General features: G+C 47.9%; 1 protein-coding gene across 4 annotated transcripts in view; it reads left to right on the top strand.

Annotated features, from left to right (window-relative positions):
* The window catches only part of LOC141156949 (cytochrome P450 4B1-like), a 73,424-nt gene that overhangs the window by 29,455 nt on the left and 16,190 nt on the right, over positions 1–27,779 (top strand). For all 4 annotated transcript variants that reach the window (XM_073643539.1, XM_073643541.1, XM_073643540.1 and 1 more), the window contains 2 exons: positions 15,186–15,280; positions 16,057–16,247. In XM_073643539.1, coding sequence (XP_073499640.1) covers positions 15,186–15,280; positions 16,057–16,247 — 286 coding nt within the window. The remainder of the gene's footprint in view (positions 1–15,185; positions 15,281–16,056; positions 16,248–27,779) is intronic.

Here is a 27,779-nt window from a genome sequence, read left to right as displayed (position 1 = left end):
TCTGGGAGTTGTCTGAGCCCCTCACCTGGTGAGCACAGTACGACGTGGGCAGCCGTTACCTGCAGACGTGGTCTGGATAATAAGAACTGTGAGTAAAGGCCCTGAACTGCATCACTGACTCCGTGTCGTTACTGCTGCTGCCCTGCACCATCACCCCCATCCTCCGCATACACTGCCCTGAGGCTATACTCCTCCCGTGGGGAGTTATGCTACGCTCTGCTGCACCCACAACACCAGCCTTAGCGGTCTGCCCTGTAGCGGCGGTTCACTCTGACCGCAATCCACGGGTGGCGTAGTCGGACATTTAAACATCAAAACCACATAAATAGTTCCGCCACTGGTTTGACCGCCCTGAGCCACGGAACCGGATCGCCGCCACGAAGACTACAACCACCAGCATCCACCAAAAAGGGTCCGGCTCCGGGTGTCCCAAGGCCCAGGGGGTGCGTCAGAACATTTTCATCACCTTTCACAATCACCAATGGGACAAGGCAGGGATGTCCTCTGTCCCCTCTCTTATACATCCTAGTGACGGAGCACCTGCTCTCATCAATTCGCCATAACCCCAATATTAGGTGGATTGAGGTGGGAGGCACCGAGTACAAGTGCTCTCTATTTGCTGATGATGTCCTAGTATATATCACTCAATCACATATATCCATCCCTGCTGTTATGGCTGAAATAGATCACTTTGTTACATGGTAAAATTTTAAAATCAATGCAGCGAAGTCTGAGGCCCTCGATGTCTCCCTCCCTAAATCCATATAGGATTCCATCCAGTCCAACTTTCCCTTTGCCTGGCCCTCACAGGGTATCAAATACTTAGGAATTCCTATTCATAGAGACCTCTCCCATCTATGTTATCTTAATTTTGGGCCCTTTATTGAACAATTCCATACAGACCACGGTTGGCAAGTTAGAACTGTAAGATTCACTACGTGAACCACTGGTGTTTTGTGGAAAAGCACATGTACACCGCGTTCCAAATTATTATGCAAAAAGTGTTTAGGAGTGATAAGGGAAGAATTTGTTTGTTTGTCAGTTAAACTCATTGATGGTGATGTGTGTCAGGGCTCTTTATATCACTGTAAGCAATTGCAGACACCTGTGCTAATTAGTTTGGCAGGTGTGTCCAATGAAAGGCAAGACTACTTAAGAAGGCTCTCTCACATTATTAAGCAGCCTACATTTTCTGCCAAAATGGGAAAGAAAAAGGATGTGTCGGCTGCTGAGAAGCAACAAATTGTGGAGTGTTTAGGTTAAGGCATGACTACAATCAACATTGTGCGATGATCAGGATGAAGTGTCTTGGCAATCAAGAAGTATGTAGCTGATTCACAGTACACACGTGTGCGTGCTGATAAGGGCAAATTGAGGACTCTTTCCTACAGGCAATTACGTCAGGTTGAAACAGCAGCGGCAAAAAAGCCTTGTCATAGCAGCAGACAAGTTTTTGAAGCTGCTTGTGCCTCCAACGTCCCCCGAACAACAAGATGCAGGGTCCTTCAGAGGTTTGCAGCTGTGCATATGCCATCCTGTCGACCTCCTCTATCCACTTCACACAAGCAGAAACGGCTCCAGTGGGCCAAACATTACATGAAGACTGATTTCAAAACTGTTTTGTTCACGGATGAGTGCCGTGCAGCGCTCGATGGTCCAGATGAATGGAGTGGAGGATGGCTGGTTGATGGACACCCCACGCAAACACGGCTACAGCGCCAACAAGGAGGAGGTGGAGTAATGTTTTGGGCTGGAATCATGGGGAGAGAGATTGTCGGCCCCTTTAGGATCCCTGATGGCGCTAAAGATGAACTCCATAATGTATGTGGATTTTCTCAAACAGCACTTCCTGCCATGGTTCAAGAAGAAGAACCGTGTATTTCACAGCAAGATCATTTTTCTGCATGATAATGCACCATCTCATGCTGCACATAAAACATCTGCATCTCTGGCTGATATGGGCATAAAAGGGGACAAACTTATGGTGTGACCCCCATGCTCCCCTGACCTCTACCCCATTCAGAACCTTTGGAGCATCATTAAAAGGAGTGTCTATGATGGCGGGAGGCAGTTCACATCTAAGCAACAGCTCTGGGAGGGTATTCTGTCCTCATGCAAAACAATTGAAGCAGAAACCATCCAAAACCTGACAAATTCAATGGACGAGAGAGTTCAGAAGCTCCTTTCGAACAAGGGGTCCTATGTGAAAATGTAACATCACCTAGAATAAAGTTTTGAGTTGAAAACTGTTTGATTTCAGTTTCTAACAACCTGCTAATGCTTATAATTTCAAAAATGACCATTTTTTTGGTCTTTATTAAAATTAAAAGGTTGATCGAAAAGTTTGGGGGATCTAAGAGTGTGGCAACCCAGTAGTCATAATTACTTCGAATTCTGACAATATGAGGGTCATGCTGCAGGTAGTGCAGCAAGAAGGCACTTATGTGTCTTGCGCATCTCGGAGCCCCAAAATTATTTTCCGGGCTAGATGCAGCTAAAAATTATTTTTAATTTTAAATCTGGTGAAGCTTATTATAGATGGCCTAATAGGATCAGTGCTGCACACTGCTACAAAGCCCAAATTATTTTCCAGTCAAGATACAGATAAACATGATTAGTAATTTGAAAGCTTAAAACGGTTGGTAGGGTGATTTTAACCAATCATCAAGCTTTTACTCTCCCCAGGATGACACAGGGGTAGAAAAGTCGTTTCGGATCCATGATTTGTTCATCTTTATGAACGTGAGTCTGTCTACATTATCAGTGGAGAGCCGCGTGCGCTTATCTGTCAGCACACCACCAGCAGCGCTGAACACACGTTCAGACAGAACGCTGGCTGCGGGGCATGACAAGATCTCCAAGGCGTAAGTGGCTAGCTCCGGCCATTTATCCAGATTGGAAGCCCAAAAAGAGCAAGGGTCCAGTGACACAGTCGTGGCTTCAATGTTTACTTGGAGATACTCCTGTACCATCGTCTCTAGGCGTTGACTATGTGTCAGACTTCTTGTCTCCTGTGGCCTTACAAAGGATGGGCTAAAAAAGTGGTGAAATGATTCCGCAAAATTGATGTTACCAGCAGATACTGTGGTTCTGTTACGGTTTGAGTGCTGAACACTTGACGGTCCCACGGTTGGCAAGTTGGAACTGTGAGATTCACTACGTGCACCACTGGTATTTTGTGGAAAAGCACATGTAAGATTCTGCAACAGTCTCTGCTGATACTCCTGCATGCGTGCATCCCTTTCTATGGCAGGAATAATTTCTGCAAATTTACTTTTGTACCGGGGATCTAACAGTGTGGCAACCCAGTAGTCAGGATTATTTCTAATTCTCACAATTCGAGGGTCATGTTGCAGGTAGTGCAGCAAGAAGGCACTCATGTGTGTTGCGCATCCAGGAGCACCAAGTCCCTGTTGTGTTGGTGGCGAGGTAGCAATCATGCTTCCTTCCTCTGTCCTCTCCCCCCAACCTCGCACAACAGAAATGTGATCAAGGTCTCCCTCATCTGATGAGTCTTCCATCAGTTCGTCCTCCACTTCTTCCTGGGCTCCTGCACCTTCCTCACTAGTTTGGCTGCTACCATGCGCCCTGGTAAAATCATCTCCCCCACCCTCACATGCCTGCCGCCTTGGTGCTGCCGACCGTCTGGACCTTGCAGATGTTAGCCCTTCCGCATACAACTCCTCCTCCTCTACTTCCTCCACCTCCTCTTGTGCCACCACCTTACTCCGAATTCTGTTTAACATGTGCTCCAGCATGTAAATCACCGGAATAGTCATGCTGATAATGGCATCGTCAGCACTAAACATCTTCGTCGCCATTTCAAAACTGTGCAGAAGGGTGCATAGGTCCCTGATCTGAGACCACTCCTCCAGCGTGATTTTCTCCACCTCTGAATCTCGTTGGCCCAGGCTATACGTCAGAACGTATTGCACCAGGGCTTGTCGGTGCTGCCACAGTCGCTGCAACATGTGCAGAGTTGAATTCCACCGGGTAGGCACATCGCATTTTAGCCGGTGAAGTGGCAGGCCCAACGACTTCTGTAGAGATGTAAGTCGCTGAGCTGCGGGATGCGAACGGCGGAAGTGAGCACACAGCGACCGTGCCCTCTGCAGAAGGCCATCTAGTCTGGGATAGTGGGCTAAAAATTGCTGGACAACCAGGTTCAACACGTGAGCCATACAAGGCACGTGTGTGACATTGCCCCGGCGAAGGGCCGCACCCAGGTTTGCAGCATTGTCGCACACGGCCTTCCCTGGTTTCAGGTCCAGTGGAGAAAACCATTCATGAAATTGGTTCTCCAGAGCTGACCACAACTCCTCAGCTGTGTGACTCACATTTCCCAGACATTTCAATGTAAAAACCGCCTGATGACGTTGAGCCCTACTGCCAGCATAGTAAGGAGGTGTGCAGGATCCCTTCTGCGCAGTTAGAAAGCTTGTGGCATGACCAGACAAGCTTTGGGTGCAGGTGGAAGACCGAGAGGAGGTTGAGGAGGCAGAAGCAGTGGAGGAAAAATGACATAAAGAGGATTGACGCACAACTCGTGGGGACGGCAAGACTTGGACAGCAGCCCCTTGTCCTGCTGTCACCATAGTCACCCAGTGCCCAGTCAGCGACATGTAACGCCCCTGTCCATGCCTACTCGTCCAAGTGTCTGTGGTGAAATGCACCCTGTCACACACAGAGTTTCTCAAAGAAGCGGTGATGTTGTGTGCGACATGCTGGTGGAGCGCAGGCACACCTTTCTTTGAGAAGTAGTGCCGACTGGGCATCTGGTACTGGGGCACTGCGACGGACATAAGGTCTCGAAAATCCTCTGTGTCCACCAGGCGGAAAGGCAGCATTTCTGTAGCCAAGAGCTTGCAGATGGTGAAATTCAACCTCTTAGCTTTCTCATGGCTAGGAGGAAATGGTCTTTTACTTGTCCACATCTGAGGGACCGAGGGCTGGCTATTGTGCTTAGACGGGGTTGATAAGGGTGTCCCCGGCAAACTGCCGGTCTGTGAGGAAGATGCAGGCGGACATGTTAGGTTGCCTTGATCCAAAGGTGGTGCTATCGATGTCGGACAGCGCTCAAGACCAGCTGGTGTTACCACCTCCAAAGAAAATGATGACCTGCCAATCACGCTGGCTGTTGCGGGTAAAGAGGTGGCAGGTCTGCGCCCCAAAACAGGTGTGACTGCTGTCCCCCCAGTCACAGAGGATGAAGAGGCCGCGGATGCACAAGATATGGCAGACGGTGGTTGGCCCGGCCGGCTAGACCGCATTGTAGCACACTGAGCTTCCCACTGCAACTTATGCTTCATGTCCATGTGCCGGTTCATGCATGAAGTACTCAAACTATGTATTTTTTGGCCTCTACTTAGCTTTTGCTGACAAATGTTACAGATAACACGAGTTGGGTCATCTTTATCGATCTGAAAAAATGCCCAGGCTATGCAAGGCTTAGCACCCATGCGACCTGAAGAGCCACCACGACTTGTGGTGAGAGGCAGAGTTGTGTTTGAGGATGCAGTTGTTGACGTGCTTCCAGTACTACGTCTCTGTCCAGGAAGGCGCAACCTGACCTCGTCGTCACTAGCATCTTCCTCCACCTCCTCTGCTGACCTCATCTCTTGGCTGACTGTGGGTTGACAGTAAGTGGGATCTCCGACCTCATCATCATCACCCTGTGCGTTATCACACCCGTCGTCCTCAGAGCCAACCTGTTCCTGCCCTGACAAAAAACTAAAGTTGTCGCTCCAATCAGGTATTTGAGTCTTATCATCGTCTTCCTCATTGTCTCCACCAACAGGAGTTACAGTTTGGGAATGAGGGTCTACATTATGGTCAGAACCTTCTGCGTCTGGTCCTGGATCCGACTCATAAAGATTCTGGGCATCAGTGCAGATCATTTCCTCGTCTGGATTCACAGAAGCGCTGGAGTCGACCTCTGATTCCCAGGCTATAGTATGAGTAAACAGCTCTGCAGACTCAACCATCTGTTCTACCTCATACTCAGACGGGCAGCTGGAGATTTGGGAGCTGTGAGGAAGCAAGTGCGATTTGGGTGACACCTTTGAGGACTGGAGTATTTGTGATGTTGAAGTTGATGTGGAGGAGAGCCCACTTAAAGGAGCACTTGATATCCGTTGAAGCACCTGCTGTTTTTGTGCCTCATCTGGAATTTGTAGCGATTGGCGTGGCCGTAAGAAAGGGATCTTATCACATTGTCCGCTAAAAGAAGTAGACATTTTAGTTTGGCTGGAAGATGGTCTTTCTTCTGCACCTACCCCACGGACACAACCTTTTTTCCCCTTCCCAACACGCCTATTCCCCTTTCCACCAGCAGCAGGCCTTTTTCCACTCATTTTGGTGGTTAACTAATTCACAACTCTGGAGTTGTTTGCACAAAAAAACAATGGATGGTAACCGAGCAGAGCTGAGTGGCCAAACTGTGGTATTAGGCCAAAACTATTGGCTGGGTTAGATGCAGAAAAAAATTATTTTTAATTTGCAACCTGATGGAGGTCAGTATAGATGGACTAATAGACCAAGTCCCACACACCGCTAGAAGCCCAAATATTTTTTCAGAGCTAGATGCAGAAAATTTTTTTATTCAATTTGCAACCTGATGGAGGTCAGTATAGATGGACTAATAGACCAAGTCCCACACACTGCTAGAAGCCCAAATATTTTTTCAGAGCTAGATGCAGAAAAAAATTATTTTTAATTTGCAACCTGATGGAGGTCAGTATAGATGGACTAATAGACCAAGTCCCACACACTGCTAAAAGCCCAAATATTTTTTCAGAGCTAGATGCAGAAAAAAATTATTTTTAATTTGCAACCTGATGGAGGTCAGTATAGATGGACTAATAGACCAAGTCCCACACACCGCTAGAAGCCCAAATATTTTTTCAGAGCTAGATGCAGAAAAAAATTATATTCAATTTGCAACCTGCTGGACGTCAGTATAGAAGGACTAATAGAACAAGTCCCACACACTGCTAGAAGCCCAAATATTTTTTCAGAGCTAAATGAAGAAAAAAATTATTTTTAATTTGCAACCTGATGGAGGTCAGTATAGATGGACTAATAGACCAAGTCCCACACACTGCTAGAAGCCCAAATATTTTTTCAGAGCTAGATGCAGAAAAAAAATATTTTTAATTTGCAACCTGATGGAGGTCAGTATAGATGGACTAATAGACCAAGTCCCACACACTGCTAGAAGCCCAAATATTTTTTCAGAGCTAGATGCAGAAAAAAATTATTTTTAATTTGCAACCTGATGGAGGTCAGTATAGATGGACTAATAGAACAAGTCCCACACGCTGCTAGAAGCCCAAATATTTTTTCAGAGATAAATGAAGAAAAAAATTATTTTTAATTTGCAACCTGATGGAGGTCAGTATAGATGGACTAATAGACCAAGTCCCACACACTGCTAGAAGCCCAAATATTTTTTCAGAGCTAGATGCAGAAAAAAATTATATTCAGTTTGCAACCTGATGGAGGTCAGTATAGATGGACTAATAGAATGATGCTATGCCCAAAAGATTTTACTTCACTAGGTGCAGTAAAAAAATTGGTATTCTATACACAGGTGGTATATCTTGCAACACAGATAGGCTACTCCACTGACTAACACACTCTGCAATAGGCCAAAAAGGATTAGCTTTGCTAGATTCAGCCAAATGCTGTGAAAAAACTTGCACAGCACTGGCACAGACCTGCCTGGCAAAAACTGATAGGAACTGATGTAACCTAGTCCTGAAAAGGACTCCAATTACAATTAGTCTTTACTCCCACAATCTATCTATTTAAGAGCACAGACCTGCCTGACAAAAGTCGTAGGAAATGCTGTAACCTAGTCCTTAAAAGGACTGCAATCACAACTATTCCCTACTCCCAAGCTATCTGTATATTTGTGCGAAAATTGGCTTGAAATTAACAAGGTATAGCGCACACAGCAACAGCGGTGCCGTCTAACACGCAGCTGCAGCAGTGAGAAAATGGTGGCGACGGGGAAAATGGCTTGGTCTTATAGGGCAAGGACATGTGACATACACTGCCAATCACACATGCCCTTGCTTGTGTGAAAAAAAGCACTTCGCTCCGTGTGTGCGCTGCTGATAGGCTGACAGATTGCACCTCCCCACTGCAAATGCGGGAAAGAGAAAAAAAAATGGAGATCTTCATTGTTCCTGCAGAGATCCATCCCCTGCCCCTCCCCCCGCCCCGCTGTACACTCAAACTGCGTATTAACATTAATTTTCATCATTACTGAGAAAAAATCCAGTTATGATTTTGGTGCACGAACAGTTATCGAACATAACCTCGAACAGCCGAATTTTTCTCAAATTGTTCGTGTTCGCCGACCGGCTCGAACACCGCCCAAAACAGCTCGAATTTGAGATTGGCGAACAGTTCGAGTAGAACAACGCTCATCTCTAGTTATTATACCAGTAATACACTTCTATCAACCACAAGAAGAACCTGTGAGCGCCCTAGAGGAACCTGCTCAGGAACAGGAAGAGTCCCCAGTCAGAGGAGGATCACTCGTTGAAGCAGAGCCTGAAGACCCAGTAATCAGTGCACTTGCCAGTCCCATAGAGAGATTGAGGCAGTTTTATAATCTACCAGCACGTACACCTGATAGGTTAGCAGAGAGTGCATGCACAGACACCAGTATCACCCCAGTACTACGAAGGTCCATACGCAGCACACAAGGCCAAATCCCTGCCAGGTTTAGGGATTAAAATACAAAATGCCTGAAGTATAAATAGTTACCTGTTACAAAAAAATGCTTCAGTCCAGGAGTACTGAATTGTACTAGGGTGGAATGTGTCACCCTGCTGTGCACAGGTACCACAGGACCCAGGGTGCATGGATGGACTTCTCCACAAGAGGCCCTCGTTACATACAAACACCTCCACCCTTCCACCTCATACCAGCAGAGGGAGCCCGTTAGGGATATATATATGGAGGGTGGAGCCAAGCAGTCAGTGAGTTTAGTCTCTCAGTCAGAGAGAGAGCGTGCTGACGCTGAGAGCAGCGAAGAGGCAACACGCTGGCTGCTGTGCTTAGGCGAGCCAAGGCCTACAGCACGAGTTGAGTTATGAGGGCCCCGAGTGTGGCCGACGGCAAGAGGAGAAAGGAGAGAAGAGTTGAGGGGGCAGAGGAGCATCATAGGCTCACCCCGATATACAAACCGGACACCGAGTCCACGCCTTTATACCCAGTAGGGATCACCGGCATCCCAGGAGGACTACAAGTCCCTGGCTGACCTGAAGCTAGACCCATTACAGGACCAGGAACCACAAGGCCCCAGCATCCAGTGAGAGTGGTTACCAGCAGAAGGTCCTACTACCGAGCGACAGGTGAAGGAACAGCACGACACATAAGCTACAGTAGGCCCAGTTGTAGGCTGGCCAGAAGCATACAGAGAGGCAGACACGGACCAGGAGGCCTTATACCCGCTCACTGGGGAGAAGTCCTGAAGTGCACCCATCCTACTGAGTACCCTGGACCGTACCTGACATCCGCACCAGTAAAGGTATTGAAGCGAATCCCCTGTCTCTGTCAGTTACTCCTGCTGCGCCATCCGCCTGCACTACAGGTCCCAGCATCACCCACCATCAAACACCATCCCTGCCCCGGGGGCCCGCTCCACCTGTGGGGAGCAGAAACACCTCAGCTGCCATCCCATTACCCCCCGGAGGTCTGCAGCAGCGCTGGTAAACCTTACCAGGTACCACAGGTGGCGTCACGAACTATTTATTTTATTTTTCTTATCCAAATTACAAATTCCCTTTTTGGTTGACCGCTCTGGGCCATGGACCAGGCCAGCCACCGTGATATCCCCCACCTGCATCCTTAGGCCCGGCTGCCGAGTACCCCATTGCCCCAGGGGCGCGTCATCTCCCCCGCTCTCACCCTCTAACACTCTCTCTCCATCCCTCTCCTTCTCACCCTCTCTTGCTCTTTCTCTCCTTCAAATGCTCTCTCTCCATCTCTCCCATTCTTTTCATCTCACTCTCCCTCTCTCTCTCTCTTTCTATCTCCTTCCCTCTCTCCGACACTCACACTGGCTCTCATTCCCTCTCTTTCTTCATATCTCTCCCTCCTTCTACCTCTCTTCCCGTCTCTCTGTTTTTGTCTCTTTCTACCTTTCTCTCTACTGCTCTCCTTCCTTCTTCCACTCTTTATCTTACTCTCTCTCCCCTCTCTCTGCTCCTGACGCACCCCCAGGGCCGTGGGGTACTCGGCAGCCGGGTCTCTGGTTGCTGGGGGATATCACAGTAGCTGGCCCGGTCCGTGACCCAGGACGGTCAGTAAAAAGGGGGGTACTTCTATTTATATGGGGTTTTTGGGAAAGTTCGTGACGCCACCTGTGGATTGCGGCCAGAAGGAGCCACCGCTGCGGAGCAGTCCTCTGGAGCTGGTGTTACGGCAGCAGGGGTGGTGTGGCTCTCCACAGGTAGAGCAAGCTCCAGGGCAGTGTAAGAAAATGGTGGTTGCGCTGGGCGTTGTAGTGCAGAGAGGGAACGATAGTGCAGATTAAAGAATGGACGGAGGCAGTGCGGTGCAGTCATCCGAGGTTTTACTCACAGTTCTTATGACAGTTCCACTGGTGCACCGTACAGGTGTCAGCCTCCCACGTCACGCTGCATTCACCAGGCTGGGGTTCAGCACTTCCTCAGGCAGGTTAGGCGTGCCTGACAGAACCCCACTTTCTCATGTTCCTAGCTAGACCGTCTTCACGCTGTGTCTTTCTCCCTCCTGCCCTTCGCTTCCCCACTCCGAATCCTGCTCGGGTACTCTGAAGTCCCTCCAGACCTGCTTGACCCTCATGGGGATTAGAATGAGGCTTCGGCAACTGACTATATAAGCCAGAAGCCTCTGGTTTTCCCAGCCGGGACGTAGAGTAACACGGCTGGACCAGGGGCCGGTCCCCTTCTTGCGGCCTACGATCCCTCTTTCTTCTGACACCTTCCAGCCGACCTGGAGCAGTGTAGTGTTGGATGCAGGTGTTGGGGTTCCGGGCAGCACTCCCTTCTTACCTGAGAGAAGGAGACACCACGCCTCTGGGTGAGGGGCAGTACCTCTGTGGCGACTGAACCCTCAGGGGCGCCACACTCCCCTCGGTAAATCACAGCACGTCCGCGGGCTGGAACAGAGTAAAACAGGGTATATTTGACATGCAAATTTTTAGATGCATCGCATATAAGATAATAAAACATTTCTTCCCTTTATGGGAGGCACTTCACTTTAACATTACAGGTTACATTTATCGCACACTATAAAACACTTTTCTTGTAACAGGTTACAGTTCATGCTGTAACCGGGTGTCCATTTTACTTTTAAACAGGTGCAACAAGTAGTAGCATGAGGGACCCGCCCGCAAGCCCTCAACGTAGGCCCTGGGCATGGCTGCAGGGCATAGGTGATCCTGGTGTTGGACCACGTCTTCCGCCACGCCAAACGGGTTTTTCTTCTGAGGTCATGTGTTGCTAATATAAAACCAATAGGGTGCACTTTAAAAAGCGCTAAACTATTTATAATATCAGTTTCTGGCTGTTCACTGTCCCCAGCCTGGAGTCTGTATACCCTGACGGGTAATCATATAAACACACACTGCAAATTAAACATTATTCCAACTTTCAACACTGCACCCTTACGGACGACTATATACATTATGTTCAGTCCCATTTGCTGGACAAATTGTGGGGTCCCCGCCTGGGGTACGACTGATTTTTACCTGACCCAGCTGGGTCATACGGTATGTCCTGCGGGGGTGTGTCCTCGATGACGCAATACACTTGCAGGGCATACCACCCGCGTTCCCCCTGGTGACGTGTGTAGGTAACCCTGTCACCTGGGTATAGATTCCGGTCGGGATGGCCCTCTTCCAGCTTGGGCTCAACATCCCGCCGGTTTACGAAGATGTCCCTCTCAAAGTTGGGATCCCTTATAAAGCCCCACCCAGCCTTCAGGTCAAACTTTACCATGACTCCTTCATCGCGGGGGCTGGGGTGGGCTGACTCCGCCTCGCGAACTTGAGCCTTGGCGGCCTTGTCCCGGGACTCCAGGCGTTCACAGTGCGCGCGCCCAGCACGCCGCTCCTTTTCCAGCTGCCGGAGCTCCCGCCTGCAGAACTCCTTCCTCTGCAGGGCTTCGGCCTGGGTCTCCCACGGGAAGCCCATCAGGTCCCCGCCCCGGTTGTCCCAGCAAAACTCCTCTCCACTGGAATAGGCAACCAGGGGCGCTGGTATCGGGAGTAACGGGCACGGCTGCTGATCCTCGAACCGGGCAGACCAATCGTAGGCCGGCGCTATATACCCACTTGGGTGCCGGAGGTGGAGGTGCCGGGAGGGCATCCAGTAGAAGGCCCCTGGCTTCAGTGCCCGGGAGTGGAGGTTCCTGGAGGGCACCAGGTGGAAGGCCCTCGAATTCAGCGCCCGGGGGTGGAGGTTCCGGGCTGAGCAGCTGTTCCAGGGAGGGCATGGCGGCATACGGGGAGTGCTGATTAAGGAAGCCCAGGAGCAGGACGGGGCTTGCAGCGCCCGGGGCAGGGGATTCTTTCCTATCTGCTCTTGTGCTGCATCCGGCCACTTGGTACTCAGCGGGCTCCGCCAGGGCTGGGGTGCCGCTACTGACATCCGGTGCTGCTTTCCGCCTTGCTGCCAACTTTTCTAGCAGCTCGCTCCTCCACCTCACGACCGCTGCCTGCTGGGCCCGTTCCACTTGTTGGCTTAGTCCCAGAATCTCACTCTGGAGGAACTCCGCGTCCTCCGGGGACAATTTTCCGGCTTCCCCCTCCAGGGTGAGGGGTGTCGCTTGCCACTCTAGCAGGCCAGAGGCGGAGGCTTGGTCTTGGCGTCCTTCCATGCTGGCTGCCGGGTGCGGTCTGTCTAGACTGGTTAAGACCACACCCTGTCTCCATTCCTTTTCTCCTCCTACTCTCTTCTTTCGGGGGCGGTCCCATGGCAATCTACTGTCGGTCACTTCCTGTGACGGCCTCCCTGCCTTCACGGACACATCTATGCGGACAGTCACGGTTGCAAGGGGCAGAGTTGGCTTTTGGCTCCATTCCGGGACCCGGCCCACGATGGGAGGTTCCATTTTGTTGTCTTTGAGCACGCACATAATGGCGCCCGTTCTTCTGGGGCGGGCGCCACATTCAATGCAGTAAAACAATCCTTAGGCACACAATACCCGCCGATAACGGGTTGGTCACGTATCCTGTTCATGACGCCAGAGCTGACGCGCCCCCAGGGCCGTGGGGTGCTCGGCAGCTGGGCCTCTGGTTGCTGGGGGATATCACGGCAGCTGACCCGGTCCGTGACCCAGAGCGGTCAGTAAAAAGGGGGTACTTCTATTTATATGGGTTTTTTTGATGAAAGTTCGTGACGCCACCTGTGGATTGCGGCCAGAAGGAGCCGCCGCTGCGGAGCAGTCCTCTGGAGCTGGTGTTACGGCAGCAGGGGTGGTGTGGCTCTCCACAGGTAGAGCAAGCTCCAGGGCAGTGTAAGAAAATGGTGGTTGCGCTGGGCGTTGTAGTGCAGAGAGGGAACAATGGTGCAGATTAAAGAATGGACGGAGGCAGTGTGGTGCAGTCATCCGAGGTTTTACTCACAGTTCTTATGACAGTTCCACTGGTGCACTGTACAGGTGTCAGCCTCCCACGTCGCACTGCATTCACCAGGCAGGGGTTCAGCACTCCCTCAGGCAGGTTAGGCGTGCCTGACAGAACCCCACTTTCTCGTGTTCCTAGCTAGACCGTCTTCACGCTGGGTCTTTCTCCCTCCTGCGTTTCCCCACTCCGAATCCTGCTCGGGTGCTCTGAAGTCCCTCCTGTCCGTCGGAGTACATAGACCTGCTTGACCCTCACGGGGATTAGAATGAGGCTTCGGCAACTGACTATATAAGCCAGAAGCCTCCGGTTTTCCCAGCCGGGACGTAGAGTAACACGGCTGGACCAGGGGCCGGTCCCCTTCTTGCGGCCTACGATCCCTCTGTATTCTGACAGATGCGGGGCGTACGGGTGCCTTCCTGCACTCGCCGTACCCCCTAGGATCCCATCAACAGAACGGAGGCTACTCCCTGCTCCCCTCCTGGGCCTCTGACACTAGGCCCTAGTTGTGGAGCCGAGCTCCTACTGAGACTCTGCTCCCGGACTGTTCTTCTGAACTGTTCTCTCACTACTCAACTATCTCATCTTGTCTGAACTGTTCTGCCACCCTAAGATGGCTTCCCTATTTATACTCCTACCAAAGTGCTCCCCCTAACTACTTCCTCCACCCACACCCACTACTGGTTCCCCCTACTTTTGGGTTCCCCCCACTCCAGCGAGGGTCAGGGCTCAGCAGAAACATACATTGTGTCTTGCCCTTCCAGCCGGCCTGGAGCAGTGTAGTGTTGGATGCAGGTGTTGGGGTTCCGGGCAGCACTCCCTTCTTACCTGAGAGAAGGAGACACCACACTTCTGGGTGAGGTGCAGTACCTCTGTGGCGCCACACTCCCTTCTCTCCTAACATCTCTCACTCTCTTTCTCTCTCTTTTTTTCTCCCTCCCTCTCTAATTACACACTATCTCAAACACATTAACAGAAGTTTCTTATATCTCTAGGAGACCTCAGAGGGTTAGACACACATTTTGAGGACACAATTTTTTTTACAAAGCTGGTGAATTAAAATTTCAAAGGGTTCAATCATCTCTAGCACCCATGCTGTATCTGACGCCAAACATCTCTTTCTCCACCTCTACACTTCCCATTTCCCACCTTTCTGAATTAAGATGCCTCCTGGACTAGCTGTTTTCTAGGAGGTTACAGACAGGTTTCACAAGACCCGGGAGACTTGCTGAGCTGACTTTTTCAGTGGTCCAGTGGGTCTTCCCTTTTTCCAGGAGCCTTCTAGACTAGTGATTCTCAACTCCAGTCCTCAAGACCCACCAAAAGATAATATTTCCAGCATTTCATTAGTACTGCACAGGTAATAATTCCATCACCTGTGCAATACTGAGGAAATCCTGAAAACATGATCTGTTGGTGGGTCTTGAGGACTGAAGTTGAGAACCACTGTTCTAGACATTCCAGGAGAGTTGGCAGATATACCATAGAGGTGGACCATGCAACTACTGTAGTTTGGTGTCCATGATGACAGCACTAATTTGCTTTCTCTCTTTTCATATAGAGAGAGTAATCAAAATGAGAAAAGAATCACTAAAGCAGGAGAAAATCAAACAAAAGAGACATTTGGATTTTCTGGACATTCTTTTGTGTGCTAAGGTACTGAAATGATCCATGTATATTTGACCATTTATCGAGGGAAAAAGGTAAATGGGATGCAGAGGTTGGAGTCACATCCAGGCTCTGTTGTCTTAGGGGGGGTTCAAATGCCTCTCAGCTGCATAAGAACTTATTAGTATTATAAACGTCACATAGTAGAAATGGGGCCCTATTTTCTTAGGTCCCTGATCTCCCTTGTCAAAAACTTACTTGACAGAACCTGTCAGAAACTATTACCTCCCTTTAAAAGATAAGCCAATTGATCCTTTTATGACCTTAAATCATTGCTCCAGCAGCGAGAAATCATGTTTTCAAGTTGTGTCTAAAAGTGCATTGATGATGCACTTACAGCTTCTCAGCCTCATGCTGTATTCCCTGCCTAGCATTGCTCTCCACTGGTTGATTGAGAAGTTGTTTGGTCTGGTACATGGTCACTGACCTGTTAATCAGCCAGGGAATGTAATAAATACAGGAAGAGGATGAGAAACTGTAAGTGCACCGTCACGCCCTATCGTCTAGACTGATTCTGAGAGGGTGAAGCAGTTCTTTTCTATACAGGGGTATTATAGATGGCACATGGTGGGCGTGAGGTCCTGCTGCAGATATTGCATTGGTGATCAGAGTTTTAAGTTCTGAAGATAACCCATAGCGTAGACTGCAATACCAGATGCAACCCATGAATAGGAGTTTCTGGAAACAAAAAGAATCTATTTCGTGGCAACCCACATATTACCCAAATATTTCCAGTAGCAGAGATTTTTGTCTGTCTTTATCAGGATGAAAATGGTCAGGGTCTATCTGATGAAGATCTGCGGGCAGAGGTGGACACTTTCATGTTCGAAGGACACGATACAACGGCCAGTGGCGTCTCCTGGACATTATACTGTATGGCGAAATACCCCAAGCACCAGAAAAAATGCCGGGAGGAAATCAGAGAGGTCCTGGGAGATCGGCCCACAGTCGACTGGTAAAAACCTAATGTATATTACCAACCTATATATTGTTTTTATACTATAATCAAGCCCATGAAAGTGTTGTAAAAAAGCATTGAGCCACTGTAACACTATAAGCATGCCAAGCTTACGTCTAGAAGAAAATGTCCATACTTGATATTTGGCCATTTTTAATATGTGGGGCATGAAGGGGGTTATTATTGTTTAAGGGGCAGAAAAATGTTACCTTTGTTAAAAAAATCCTTCCATTCTGCCCCCAAAAGTAAAGCTAACCTGTAAACAATAGAAATGGTAATTTCTAAGGCCCCCTGATAGCCAATTATTATTATTATTATTATTATTAATAATAATTTATATAGCGCCATTGATTCCATGGCGCCTGTACATAAGAAGGGGTTACATACCAAATACAGATATCACTTACAGTAAACAAACTAACAATGATAGACTGGTACGGAGGGAAGAGGACCCTGCCCTTGCGGGCTTACATTCTACAGGAAAGAGGCGGAGACAGTAGGTTGAGGGGTTGCAGTAGTTCCTGTGTTGTTGGTTGAGGTGGCAGCAAGCAAGGTCATGGCAGGCTGTAAGCTTGTTTGAAGAGATGGGTTTTCAAGTTCCGTCTGAAGGATCCAGGTGTGGTGGATAATCGGACGTGTTGAGGCACAGAATTCCATAGGATGGGGGATATTCGGAAGAAATCTTGAAGGCGATTGCGTGAGGAACGAATAAGTGTGGAGAAGAGAAGGAGGTCTTGGGAGGAACGGAGGTTACATGAAGTAATATAGCGGTAGTTTGAACTGGATACGCTGGGGGAATGGGAGCCAATGAAGGGATTTGAAAAGGGGGGTAGCAGAGGAGTAGTGAGGCGAGAGATGAACGAGTCGTGCAGCAGAGTTGAGGATGGACTGGAGGGGTGCGGCAGTGTTAGTCGAGGCGGGAGATGATGAGGGCATGCACAAGCAGTTTAGTAGATTGAGGGTTGAGGAAAGGACGAATTCTGGAAATATTTTTAAGCTGGAGGCGACAGGAGGTGGCGAGAGCTTGGATGTGGAGTTTGAAGGACAGGGCAGAGTCAAGGGTTACTCCGAGGCAGCGGATTGTCAGTACAGGGGAAAGAGTAATGTCATTTATTGTGATAGAAAGATCAGGTGGGAAGGATATGCGAGATGGGGGAAAGATAATGAGTTCAGTTTTGTCCACATTGAGCTTGAGGTAGCGGGAGGAGAAGAAGGAGGATATGGCTGCTAGGCATGCTGGGATTCTGGACAGCAGAGAGGTGACGTCTGGGCCAGAGAGGTAGATCTGGGTGTCATCAGCGTACAGATGGTACTGGAAGCCATGGGATTTTATGAGCTGTCCCAGGCCAAGGGTATAGATTGAGAAGAGTAGGGGTCCTAGGACAGAGCCTTGAGGGACTCCGACAGAGAGGGGGCGGGGTGAGGAGGTAGTGTGGGAGTGGGAGACGCTAAATGTGCGGGTACAAAGGTATGAGGAGATCCAGGATAGGGCAAGATCTTTGACGCCAAAGGAAGAGAGGATCTGTAGTAGGAGGCAGTGGTCAACTGTATCGAAAGCAGAGGACAGGTCAAGAAGAAGGAGTACAGAGAATTGTCTGTTAGCTTTGGCTGTAAGTAAGTCATTGGTGATTTTGGTAAGGGCAGTTTCGGTGGAATGGTGGGGGCGGAAACTGGATTGTCAGTTGTCTGTTATGAACTGCTACAAGCACTAAGCAAAGATAGGAAAACTGACCCTACAATAGGACTAAGCTGATTCCCTACGATGCAGCGGGGGACCTGTTCCTTGTGAACAGACCCGCCTAAGTCCTCGGCTAGTCTGAAAGCAGACCTATAGATATAAGGGAGGGGTCCCTACAAGAACTAAGGACTGGGATATAGATGGACACCTCCTAGCAGAAATTGTAGCAGAGCAAAGACAAACAAACAAAAGTACTAGTGGTCAAAAGTCCAAGCAAACTACAGAGTTAGGTACAAGGCACTTGGCTAGCTTAAGAGTAAAAGAAACACTGAAGTCCAGCAAGGCCAGAAGGGCGGAGCTGGATATATAGGCAGAAAGTCATGTGACCAACAAAATAGAAAAAGAACTAACAGGAGGGTTCTAACAGTACCCCCTCTTCTATGAGGATCCTCCGGATCCTCCAGGCCCAGGTCTATCATGAATCCTCCTGTGAAACGCTCCGACAAGTCTAGGAGCAGAGACATCATCCGCCTTTACCCAGGAGTTATCCTCGGGACCGAAACCTTTCCAAGCGACGAGATACTGCAATCTCCCTCTATGCCATCTAGAATTAAGAATGCGAGAAATTTCACATTCACCGTCTTCCACTACTGGAGGAACTGTGACAGTGGCATCCCTATCCGATACATCAGCTTTTTTCAACAGGAAACATGAAACACCGGATTAATCTTCCAGGAGGTGGGAACCTCCAACCTAACAGCAGATTGGTTAACTACCTGAAGTACCTTAAACGGCCCTACAAATTTCGGGCCCAATTTCTTAGAAGGAATCCTCAACCGCAGATTCTTAGAGGACAACCAAACCATGTCACCAACCGTAAACAAAACCTCTTGACGTTTCCTGTCAAAGTACCTCTTAGATTTTTTGTTAGCCTCTTGAAGGTTACCACGTACATCAGTCCAAACTCTCTCCAAATCACCGGAAAAATTCTCCTCCTCCGGCACAGCCGATACCAACCATGGGAGAAAAGCTGCGAGATAAAGCATCAGCTTTTACATTCTTGGTACCCGGGATGTAAGTAACAGAAAAATTAAACCGCGAAAAAAAAAGTGCCCACCTAGCCTGACGGGCATTCAAGCGCTTGGCAGCATCAAGATAGATCAGATTCTTATGATCAGTGAAAACCTGAATGGGAAATTTAGCACCTTCCAAGAGATGACGCCAATGTTCAAACGCGAGTTTAATAGCTAGCAATTCCCGATTACCAACATCGTAATTAAGTTCGGTCTCAGAAATTTTTTTTGAAAAAAAAGCACAGGGATGTACTCCATCCTTGTTTTCCTGAGACAAAACAGCCCCGACCCCCACCGAAGAAGCATCAACCTCGACCAAAAAGGCTTGGTCTCATCAGGCTGCATAAGGATGGGGGCAGAACTGAACCTCTCCTTGAGATACACAAAAGCTTCAATGGCCTCCGTAGTCCACTGAACCGTATTCGCACCTTTCCTGGTGAGATCGGTCAGCGGCTTAACAATTATGGAAAAATTCTTAATGAATTTTCTGTAATAATTGGCGAAACCCAAAAATCTCTGTATCGATTTCAAACCAATAGGCCTAGGCCATTTCTGCACTGCCTGAACCTTCACCGGGTCCATCTCAAAGCCCTCGCTGGAGATAATGTAGCCCAAAAAACTAATTCTCTGCACAGCGAACTCACATTTCTCCAGCTTAGCAAAAAGTGAATTGTCACTTAACAACTGCAATACCTCACGTATGCTTTGCCAATGAGACTCCAGATCCGGCGAATAAATCAAAATGTCATCCAAATACACCACCACATTCTTACCGATCAACGGTCTTAGGATGTCATTAATAAGGTTCTGAAAAAACGCTGGTGCATTGGTAAGACCAAAAGGCATAACCAGATTCTCAAAATGACCCACCGGAGTGTTAAAAGCTGTTTTCCATTCATCACCTTCTTTCATTTGTAACAAATTGTATGCCCCCTGGAGATCAATTTTAGAGAACCACTTGGCCCCCACTAACTGGTTGAACAAGTCAGGAATTAATGGCAGTGGGTAGGAATTGCGTACGGTAATTTTATTAATTTCGCAAAAGTCCAGACATGGACGTAAACCGCCGTCCTTTTTTTTTACAAAAAAAAATCCAACAGCCACAGGAGACTTAGAAGGTCTAATGTGACCAGCGGCCAAGCTTGTCTGTATGTATTGCTCCAAGGCCTTTCTCTCAGGGATAGTCAGATTAAATAAACGACTCTTGGGAAGAGTAGCTCCAGGGACAAACTCAATGGTGCAATCATAGTCCCTATGAGGAGGCAAAACTTGCGACTCCTCCTCAGAAAAAACCTTTCAAAAATCCTGAATAGGTACAGGTAATTCCCCTCTTTCCACAGCAGCAATGCGACCGTTACAACATTTATCATGACACTTAGGACTCCAAGATTTAATTTCATGGGTAGACCAGTCCAGTACAGGATTGTGCAATTTTAACCAAGGTAACCCCAAAACCACTGGAGAAGGCAAATTATTTAATACCACCAAATCCAAATTCTCTTGGTGAATACCATTAATGGTGAGGGGAAATTCAAAAACCTTGTGAGTAATACATTTTAAAGGAGAGCCATCAACAGCAACCACAGAAATAGGAGATGACAAAAGTTTGGATTCTAATTTAAATTTTTCCAAAAATCCCCTATCAATCATATTGAGTGTTGAACCACAATCCACAAATACCCGAAATTCAATCAACTCCTCCTGAAATGAGGTGCTCCCAGAAGGAAATACTCCCTTTGAGTTTAAACACACTATAAGGGCGTAACTGACCTTTTTTTTTTCTTTGTTCAAACGAAGCACACAGTTCTTAATAAAGTGGTCAGATTTACCGCAATAAAAACATAATCCCTTAGCAAACCTGCGGTCTCTTTCCTGAGAATGGGGTAACATCGCCCCAATCCCTATCGGTTCTCCACCTTCCGAGCAGACCCTCTGAAAACTAGGAGCTGCCATAGCAGTAGATTTCTCTTCATTAATCCTAGCACGCAGTCTCCTGTCCACACGTATAGCTAATTGCATTGCCTCCTGCAAGGTTCCAGATGTTGGGAAGGCAATCAGCAGATCCTTAACCCTTTCACCTAGACCAGCAAGAAACAGACATTTTAATGCCGAGTCATTCCATTCCACTTCGGCCGACCATCTTCTGAAGTATGTACAATAATTTTCCACATCACCTGATCCCTGCTTCAAACGTCTTAATTCAGTCTCAGCAGATGAGACTCAATCAGGATCGTCATACAACAACCCCATAGCAGAAAAAAAATCTTCCACTGATCTAAAACACGGATCATTAGGTTGGAGAGAAAAGGCCCATCCCTGTGGTTCTTTGTGCAAAAGTGACATTATAAACCCAATGTGCTGTGATTCATTCCCAGAGGATCTGGGTATTAAACGAAAATATAATAAACAAGCGTTTTTAAAGGAAAAAAAATCTTGCTGTTTACCATAAAAAAAATCTGGCAGTCCTACCTTCGGTTCCACAAAATGCGCTCCAGGACAGCTACTCACGTGTTGCTGGAGCTCGGCCACCTCCAAAGACAGTCCCGGTAGGCGATGAGCCAACTCCTGAACCGACACCATGCTGATATCTGGATTTCTTTCCTTAGAGTGTTTTATTTTTGTTTTGGGCTGGACTTACTGTTATGAACTGCTACAAGCACTAAGGAAAGATAGGAAAACTGACCGTACAATAGGACTAAGCTGATTCCCTACGATGCAGCGGGGGACCTGTTCCTTGTGAACAGACCCGCCTAAGTCCTCGGCTAGTCTGAACGCAGACCTATAGATATAAGGGAGGGGTCCCTACAAGAACTAAGGACTGGGATATAGATGGACACCTCCTAGCAGAAATTGTAGCAGATCAAAGACAAACAAACAAAAGTACTAGTGGTCAAATGACCAAGCAAACTACAGAGTTAGGTGCAAGGCACCTGGCTAGCTTAAGAGTAAAAGAAACACTGAAGTCCAGCAAGACCAGAACAGCGAAGCTGGATATATAGGCAGAAAGTCATGTGACCAACAAAATAGAAAAAGAACTAACAGGAGGGTTCTAACATTGTCGAAGAGAGAGTTAGATGAAAAGTGGGAGGAAAGTTCAGCATGAACGTGTTGCTCAAGGAGTTTGGAGGCAAATGGGAGCAGGGATATGGGGCGATAGCTGGACAAGGCGGTTGGGTCGAGGGATGGCTTTTTGAGGATGGGCGTGATTGTGGAATGTTTGAAGGCAGCGGGGAAAGAAATTATTACTCCTGATATCCAGCATTGCCCCAATTTTGCCCCAAAATAAAAAAAGTTATACTCGACTAACCTTAGCTATGGTGCCAGCTTTCAGATTGCAGTCACTCCTGCCCGTACTAAGCCTTTGGAGTGAAAATCAAGTGTCGCACATACACCAGCTGATTGTTACCCATCATTGTTGATCTCAGCTTGTGTCCTTCTATGGCTTCCTTCATAGGAGAGTGTTCTTCTTTGAGACTCTAACATGGAGGAAGAAGCCCTGTCATCTGACAGCTCTCATTGGATGTTGCTATATATTTCATGCTCATTTTCTAGTTTGTTAATTCAGGGATTAAAACTCATGACCTGTAGCATGAAAGGCAGATTCTTTAATAGAGACTGTATACATTCTTCACTTACAAAAATAAGCCTGTGTCATAGTTAGCAAAATTTATGTTGGAGGAATAGGAATGTTTTAGTACCACCCCAAAACCTCCCTAAAAATGTAAAAGTTTACAGAGGTCTCGCCCACTTTTGGTCTGGGACATTTTGCAGATATGTTCTGTATTGGAAATAGTCGCCCTCTCTCTGCAATGGAGTGTCATCCAATAGGGCTAATCTCTTCTTCCTGGGCCAGACTACATGAACTGCAGTGTAAGATGGATATTCTTACTTTCTGTTTTTTAACCTTTTCAAGTCCCTCAGGTGGCACACCAATTTACATGTGTTATGCACCCCATATGCTAGCTATCAATTTTGCAGACATTTTCCCTTCTTCAGGCTGGAATTTGTCAGCCAAACTCTCCGCGCCTCAGTAAAGTTATACAGAACAATCAAGCTCTCTGAGACACCCAACGCATGTGGGCAGGCATGGTAACTCTACACTCCACATGTCTCAGCATTTCACACAGCAGCTCAGTGTGTTAACTTTTTATGCCTTGCATTTATCACTTCAGACATCATTCCGGCTACTCACTGGCCTACTGCTTGGGCATGTTAGGCTCAATGTATTGATTCACTAGTTCGGCTGCACAGTTGTCACAGTATAAAACATTGCATTATAGATAACAATATTAACATTAATTTGGCAATAGCACACTTTTGGACAGACTAGCATGCAGAAACAGGGGTTCGCATAGTCACAGTCTGTAATATTTGTAAGATGCGGGAGATCTAATTTCAAGCCCTAATAAACAACATAGTGGAGCAAATACTGAAACACCCTGCAATACTCAGTGGGAATTCTTTAGTCTAGTCTTTTAGTTAAACTTGTATTTTATCACCATATTAATTTCTCTGAAGAGGCAATTTGCATATTAAATTTCCCAGAGGAGCATTGCACAGCGAATAAGCCTCCTTACCTTGACAAGCCAGTGCTGGTATGTCACTCTCCACAAGGAGAAATGTGGCGCCCCTGAGGGTTCAGTCGCCGCAGGGGTACTGCATCTCAGAACGAGGTGTGGTATCTCCTCTCCCAGGTAAGGATGGAGTACTACACAGGACCCCAACCACACACTCAACACTACACCACTCCAGTTCTGAAGGGGACCTAAAGCACCATAGTGCTGCCCCGGGCCTGAATGGAGGAGTTGGGGGGAACCAAAGTTAGGGGGAACCATGTAGTGAGTGAGGGTGGAGGAAGCATTTACCTAAGCACTTTACTAGAATTCTATATAACTGGAGGTCATGGGTTGTGGGTCTTTGGAACGGCTAGTCAGCACAAGGCTGCAGCCGGCTGAGGGTCCACGGTTCCCGGTCTCAGGCCTCGAGACGGGGGATTGAGGCAGAGTTATAACCGGCTCTGTCCACGGTCAGGGTCCAAGCAAGCAGGCCCAGGAGGGGAGCAGAGGAGATAGGCTCCACAGGCGAAAGGATCTCAGGGGGTGCGGACGAAGTGGAGTCGCCACCTGCATACCTTATTCTGGCCCAGCCAGAGAGACCCTGCCGCAAGAGGGGGTACCGGTCCCCGATTATCTGACTTTGCACTTTACGTCTCTGTCGGAAAAGTCCGGAGGCTTATGTGGATCCCAGGGGGATACGGACGGAGCCGAGTCACCACCTGTATGCCCTAATCTGAGTTTATCCAGAGGGACCCGACCTTACGCCACGTTCTCACCACAAGTCACCAAAAAGGGCACACAGTCGGTCTGGGAACTACACGTTACCCACAAGGGACATCACAGTACCTGTACGGGACTCAGCGGGGGGCATAAGGTGGGAGAAGTTGAACAAGAGAGGAACACACTAGAGTGGGGGTCCTGACAAGTGCTCCTGAACTGCCTGGAGTGTGCTGAACCCCACCCTGGCGGCCGCAGCTCGCCGTGTGACAGCAGAGAGAAGCTCTGAGCTGACTACACACCAAAGTGAGTAAAGACTTGGATGACTTCAACTACCGCCTCTGTCTGTTCTTTTCTCCGCGGCTCTGCACCCGCCGACGCTCTACTCTGCACCCTCTCTACACTGCACTGAGGCCCCGCTCCACCTGTGGGGAGCCGCACCAACTAAGCTGCCTGAACACTGGCCTCAGAGGACTGTCGCAGAGCTGGTGATCCTCACCAGACACCACAGGTGGCGTCACAAACATTCCGGTATCCCATACACCTAACTCCCCCCCCCCTTCTTTTAAGAGTGACCCCAGGGTACGGGCCTGGGAGCCGGCTACCGCGACATCCCCTAAGAGCAGGCAACAATAAGGCCCGGGCGCCGAGTCGCCTCCCCATCCCCTGGGCGTGTCAGAAACGTTACCCCTTAGACCTCAGTCCAGAGCCTCTCATCTAGCCAAATCAGTTCTGATACTTTGCACTGACGAGGGCCAACAGCCCGAAACACCGTGTCTTCAAATTGAGATTCTAATTTGGCTTTTATCCTAAGTCATATTGCACGATTCGTTAAAGGGTTGATTGTGACTTGTAGGATTGCTGCTTCCAATAGGTGGCACTATAGAGTTCAAGTCCTCTTTTTCTCTAAAGAGGCAATTTGCATATAAAAAATACTCGTAATACAAAACATTTTAAGCCAACAACAAGGACAGGGATGTCAAGCTCAAACACACAGAGGGCCAAAATGAAAAACTTGGATAAAGTTGCGGGCCAACCAGTATACAGTACAATGAGCCCCACCATAGTGCTCCATAGAGAATTTTGGGCCTCACATAGTCCTCCATACAGTATAATGGGCCCCACACAGTCCTCCATACAGTATAATGGACCCCACATAGTCCTCCATACAGAATAACGGGCCCCACATAGTCCTCCATACAGAATAATGGGCCCCGCATAGTCCTCCATACAGTATAATGGCCCCACATAGTCCTCCATACAGTATAATGGGCCCCACATAGTCCTCCATACAGTATATAGGGCCCCACATAGTCCTCCATACAGAATATTGGGCCCCACATAGTCCTCCATACAGAATAATGGGCCCACATAGTCCTCCATACAGTATAATGGGCCCCACATAGTCCTCCGTACAGTATAATGGCCCCACATAGTCCTCCATACAAAATATTTGGCCCCACATAGTCCTCCATACACTATACTGGGCCCCACACAGTCCTCCATACAGAATAATGGGCCCCACATAGTCCTCCATACAGAATAATGGCCTCACGTAGGAGTGGTGGTTCTGGTGTCGCGGGCCAAATATACCAGGATGGGGGACCATGATTGGGGAGCATATATCAGTATGCAAAAAGAAAAAAAGGGTTCTACAGCAATGACATCCCTTCCCTACTCCCCTCTGTACATATACCATGATGGCGGACCAGGATTGGTGAGCATATACCAGAATGGGGGAGCATATACCAGGATGGGGGAAAAGGATTGAGGAGCTTATACCAGGATGAGGGAGCATATTCCAGGATGGGGGATCAGCATGAGGGGAGCATATACCAGGATTGGGGAGCATATACCAAGATGGGGGAGCATATACCAGGATGGGGGAGCATGGACCAGGATTGGGGAACATATACCAGGATGGGAGAGCATACACCAGGATGGGGAGTATATACCAGGATTAGGGAGCATCTACTAGGATTGGGGTGCATATACCAGGATGGGGGAGCATATACCAGGATGGGGGAGCATATATAAGAATTGGGGAGCATATACCAGGATGGGGGCGCATGTACCAGGATTGGGGAGCATATACCAGGATGGGGGAGCATATACCAGGATGGGGGAGAATATACCAGGATGGGGGAGCATATACCCGGATTGGGGAGCATATACCAGGATGGGGCAGCATATACCAGGATGGGGGAGCATATACAAGGATTGGGGAGCATAGACCAGGGTGGGGGAGCATATACCAGGATGCTGGAGCAGGATTGGGGAGCATATGCCAGGATGAGGGACCAGAATTGGGGAGCATATACCAATAAAAATGCTCGCCACCCAGGCGTAGAATGGGTTCAATAGCTAGTCTTATATAGTGGGTGATAACAGGAGTGTAATCTAGTTTGCTCATAATAACCCTAGCAAGTGAATAAATGCAGTAACAGTAAACTGTATGCTGAACTTTTTTTTAACTTATATACTTCGCAGGAGGTAAGGACTAATTGTTTCTTGTTATTAATCTTTGCAGCCTAGGAGGAAATACTGTATCTGGGAAGACTACAATGTAATGAAAAGCACTAAACTATAATTATGTGACTTAACAGCTAAACTCTCACAATGCACTCCCACAGTTTTCAATGGCAGGAATACATCAGAATTTTGCTTTTAGGGTTCTTTAATTAAGACAATAATATGATGAAAAAAATATTTAGAAAAATATTTTTCATTTTATGTAGGTTTATGCTAGAATATATTGTTGGAAAGTGCACTTCCCCTTTAAACGATGTTGAGGGTCATATCTGTACCCAAGTCTTAAAGGAGTTGTCCACTTGAACATTTTTTTTTTATTTAAATAAGTTGCCTGAGCCCTGATAGTTTCTACTACCTGCTACAGCAATAACAACCCAACATTGTAACACATATGACACGTGACAAATTGCAGCCACAGTCGTCATTGGTTGAGATGGATCACTGCTGTGGTCAGTGATTGGCTGAGCTGTTGTGTATATCAGTACGGACCAATGGGAAACTGTGGAAGCAATGGAAAAGTAGTGGTTAGTTGAGTATTATTTTGTTTCATTTTTAACTTTTTTGTGAGTCATTTTTGTGAGTCCCAGCCACTTTATAAATCTTTTCCACAAATATTATCAAACAGGCTCCAAACAGATAAAGACTACAAATATTGAAATACTCTGGTCCATCGGCCTGGTCTGTAGTCTCTGGCAACTGGTTGAGAGGTTTGCCAAGCTATTCTGATTATCCAGGCTCGCACGAAGTAATCTGTGAGTCACACCGCAATGATGACATTAATCCAGCCCAACTAATCAAAGGCCACCACAGGAATCCAAGAAGGTAAGAGATTTGCGAACAACTTGTCCGGCGGCCAAAGATTACTGACCTGCCCGATGGACCAGAGTCTTGCCAATCGATAATCCCATCTCTATTTACAAGGATTATTTCTGTGATAAATTATCTCCTGCTATAAAGTCAGTGAGAAGCTCCT

This window comes from Phyllobates terribilis, unplaced genomic scaffold (genome assembly GCF_046119375.1).
Source record: "Phyllobates terribilis strain yellow unplaced genomic scaffold, ASM4611937v1 Scaffold_8__6_contigs__length_399053987, whole genome shotgun sequence".
NCBI classification, from domain to species: Eukaryota; Metazoa; Chordata; class Amphibia; order Anura; family Dendrobatidae; genus Phyllobates; species Phyllobates terribilis.
Note: the sequence above shows the minus strand (reverse complement) of the source record. Positions and strands in the feature narration are given on the sequence as shown.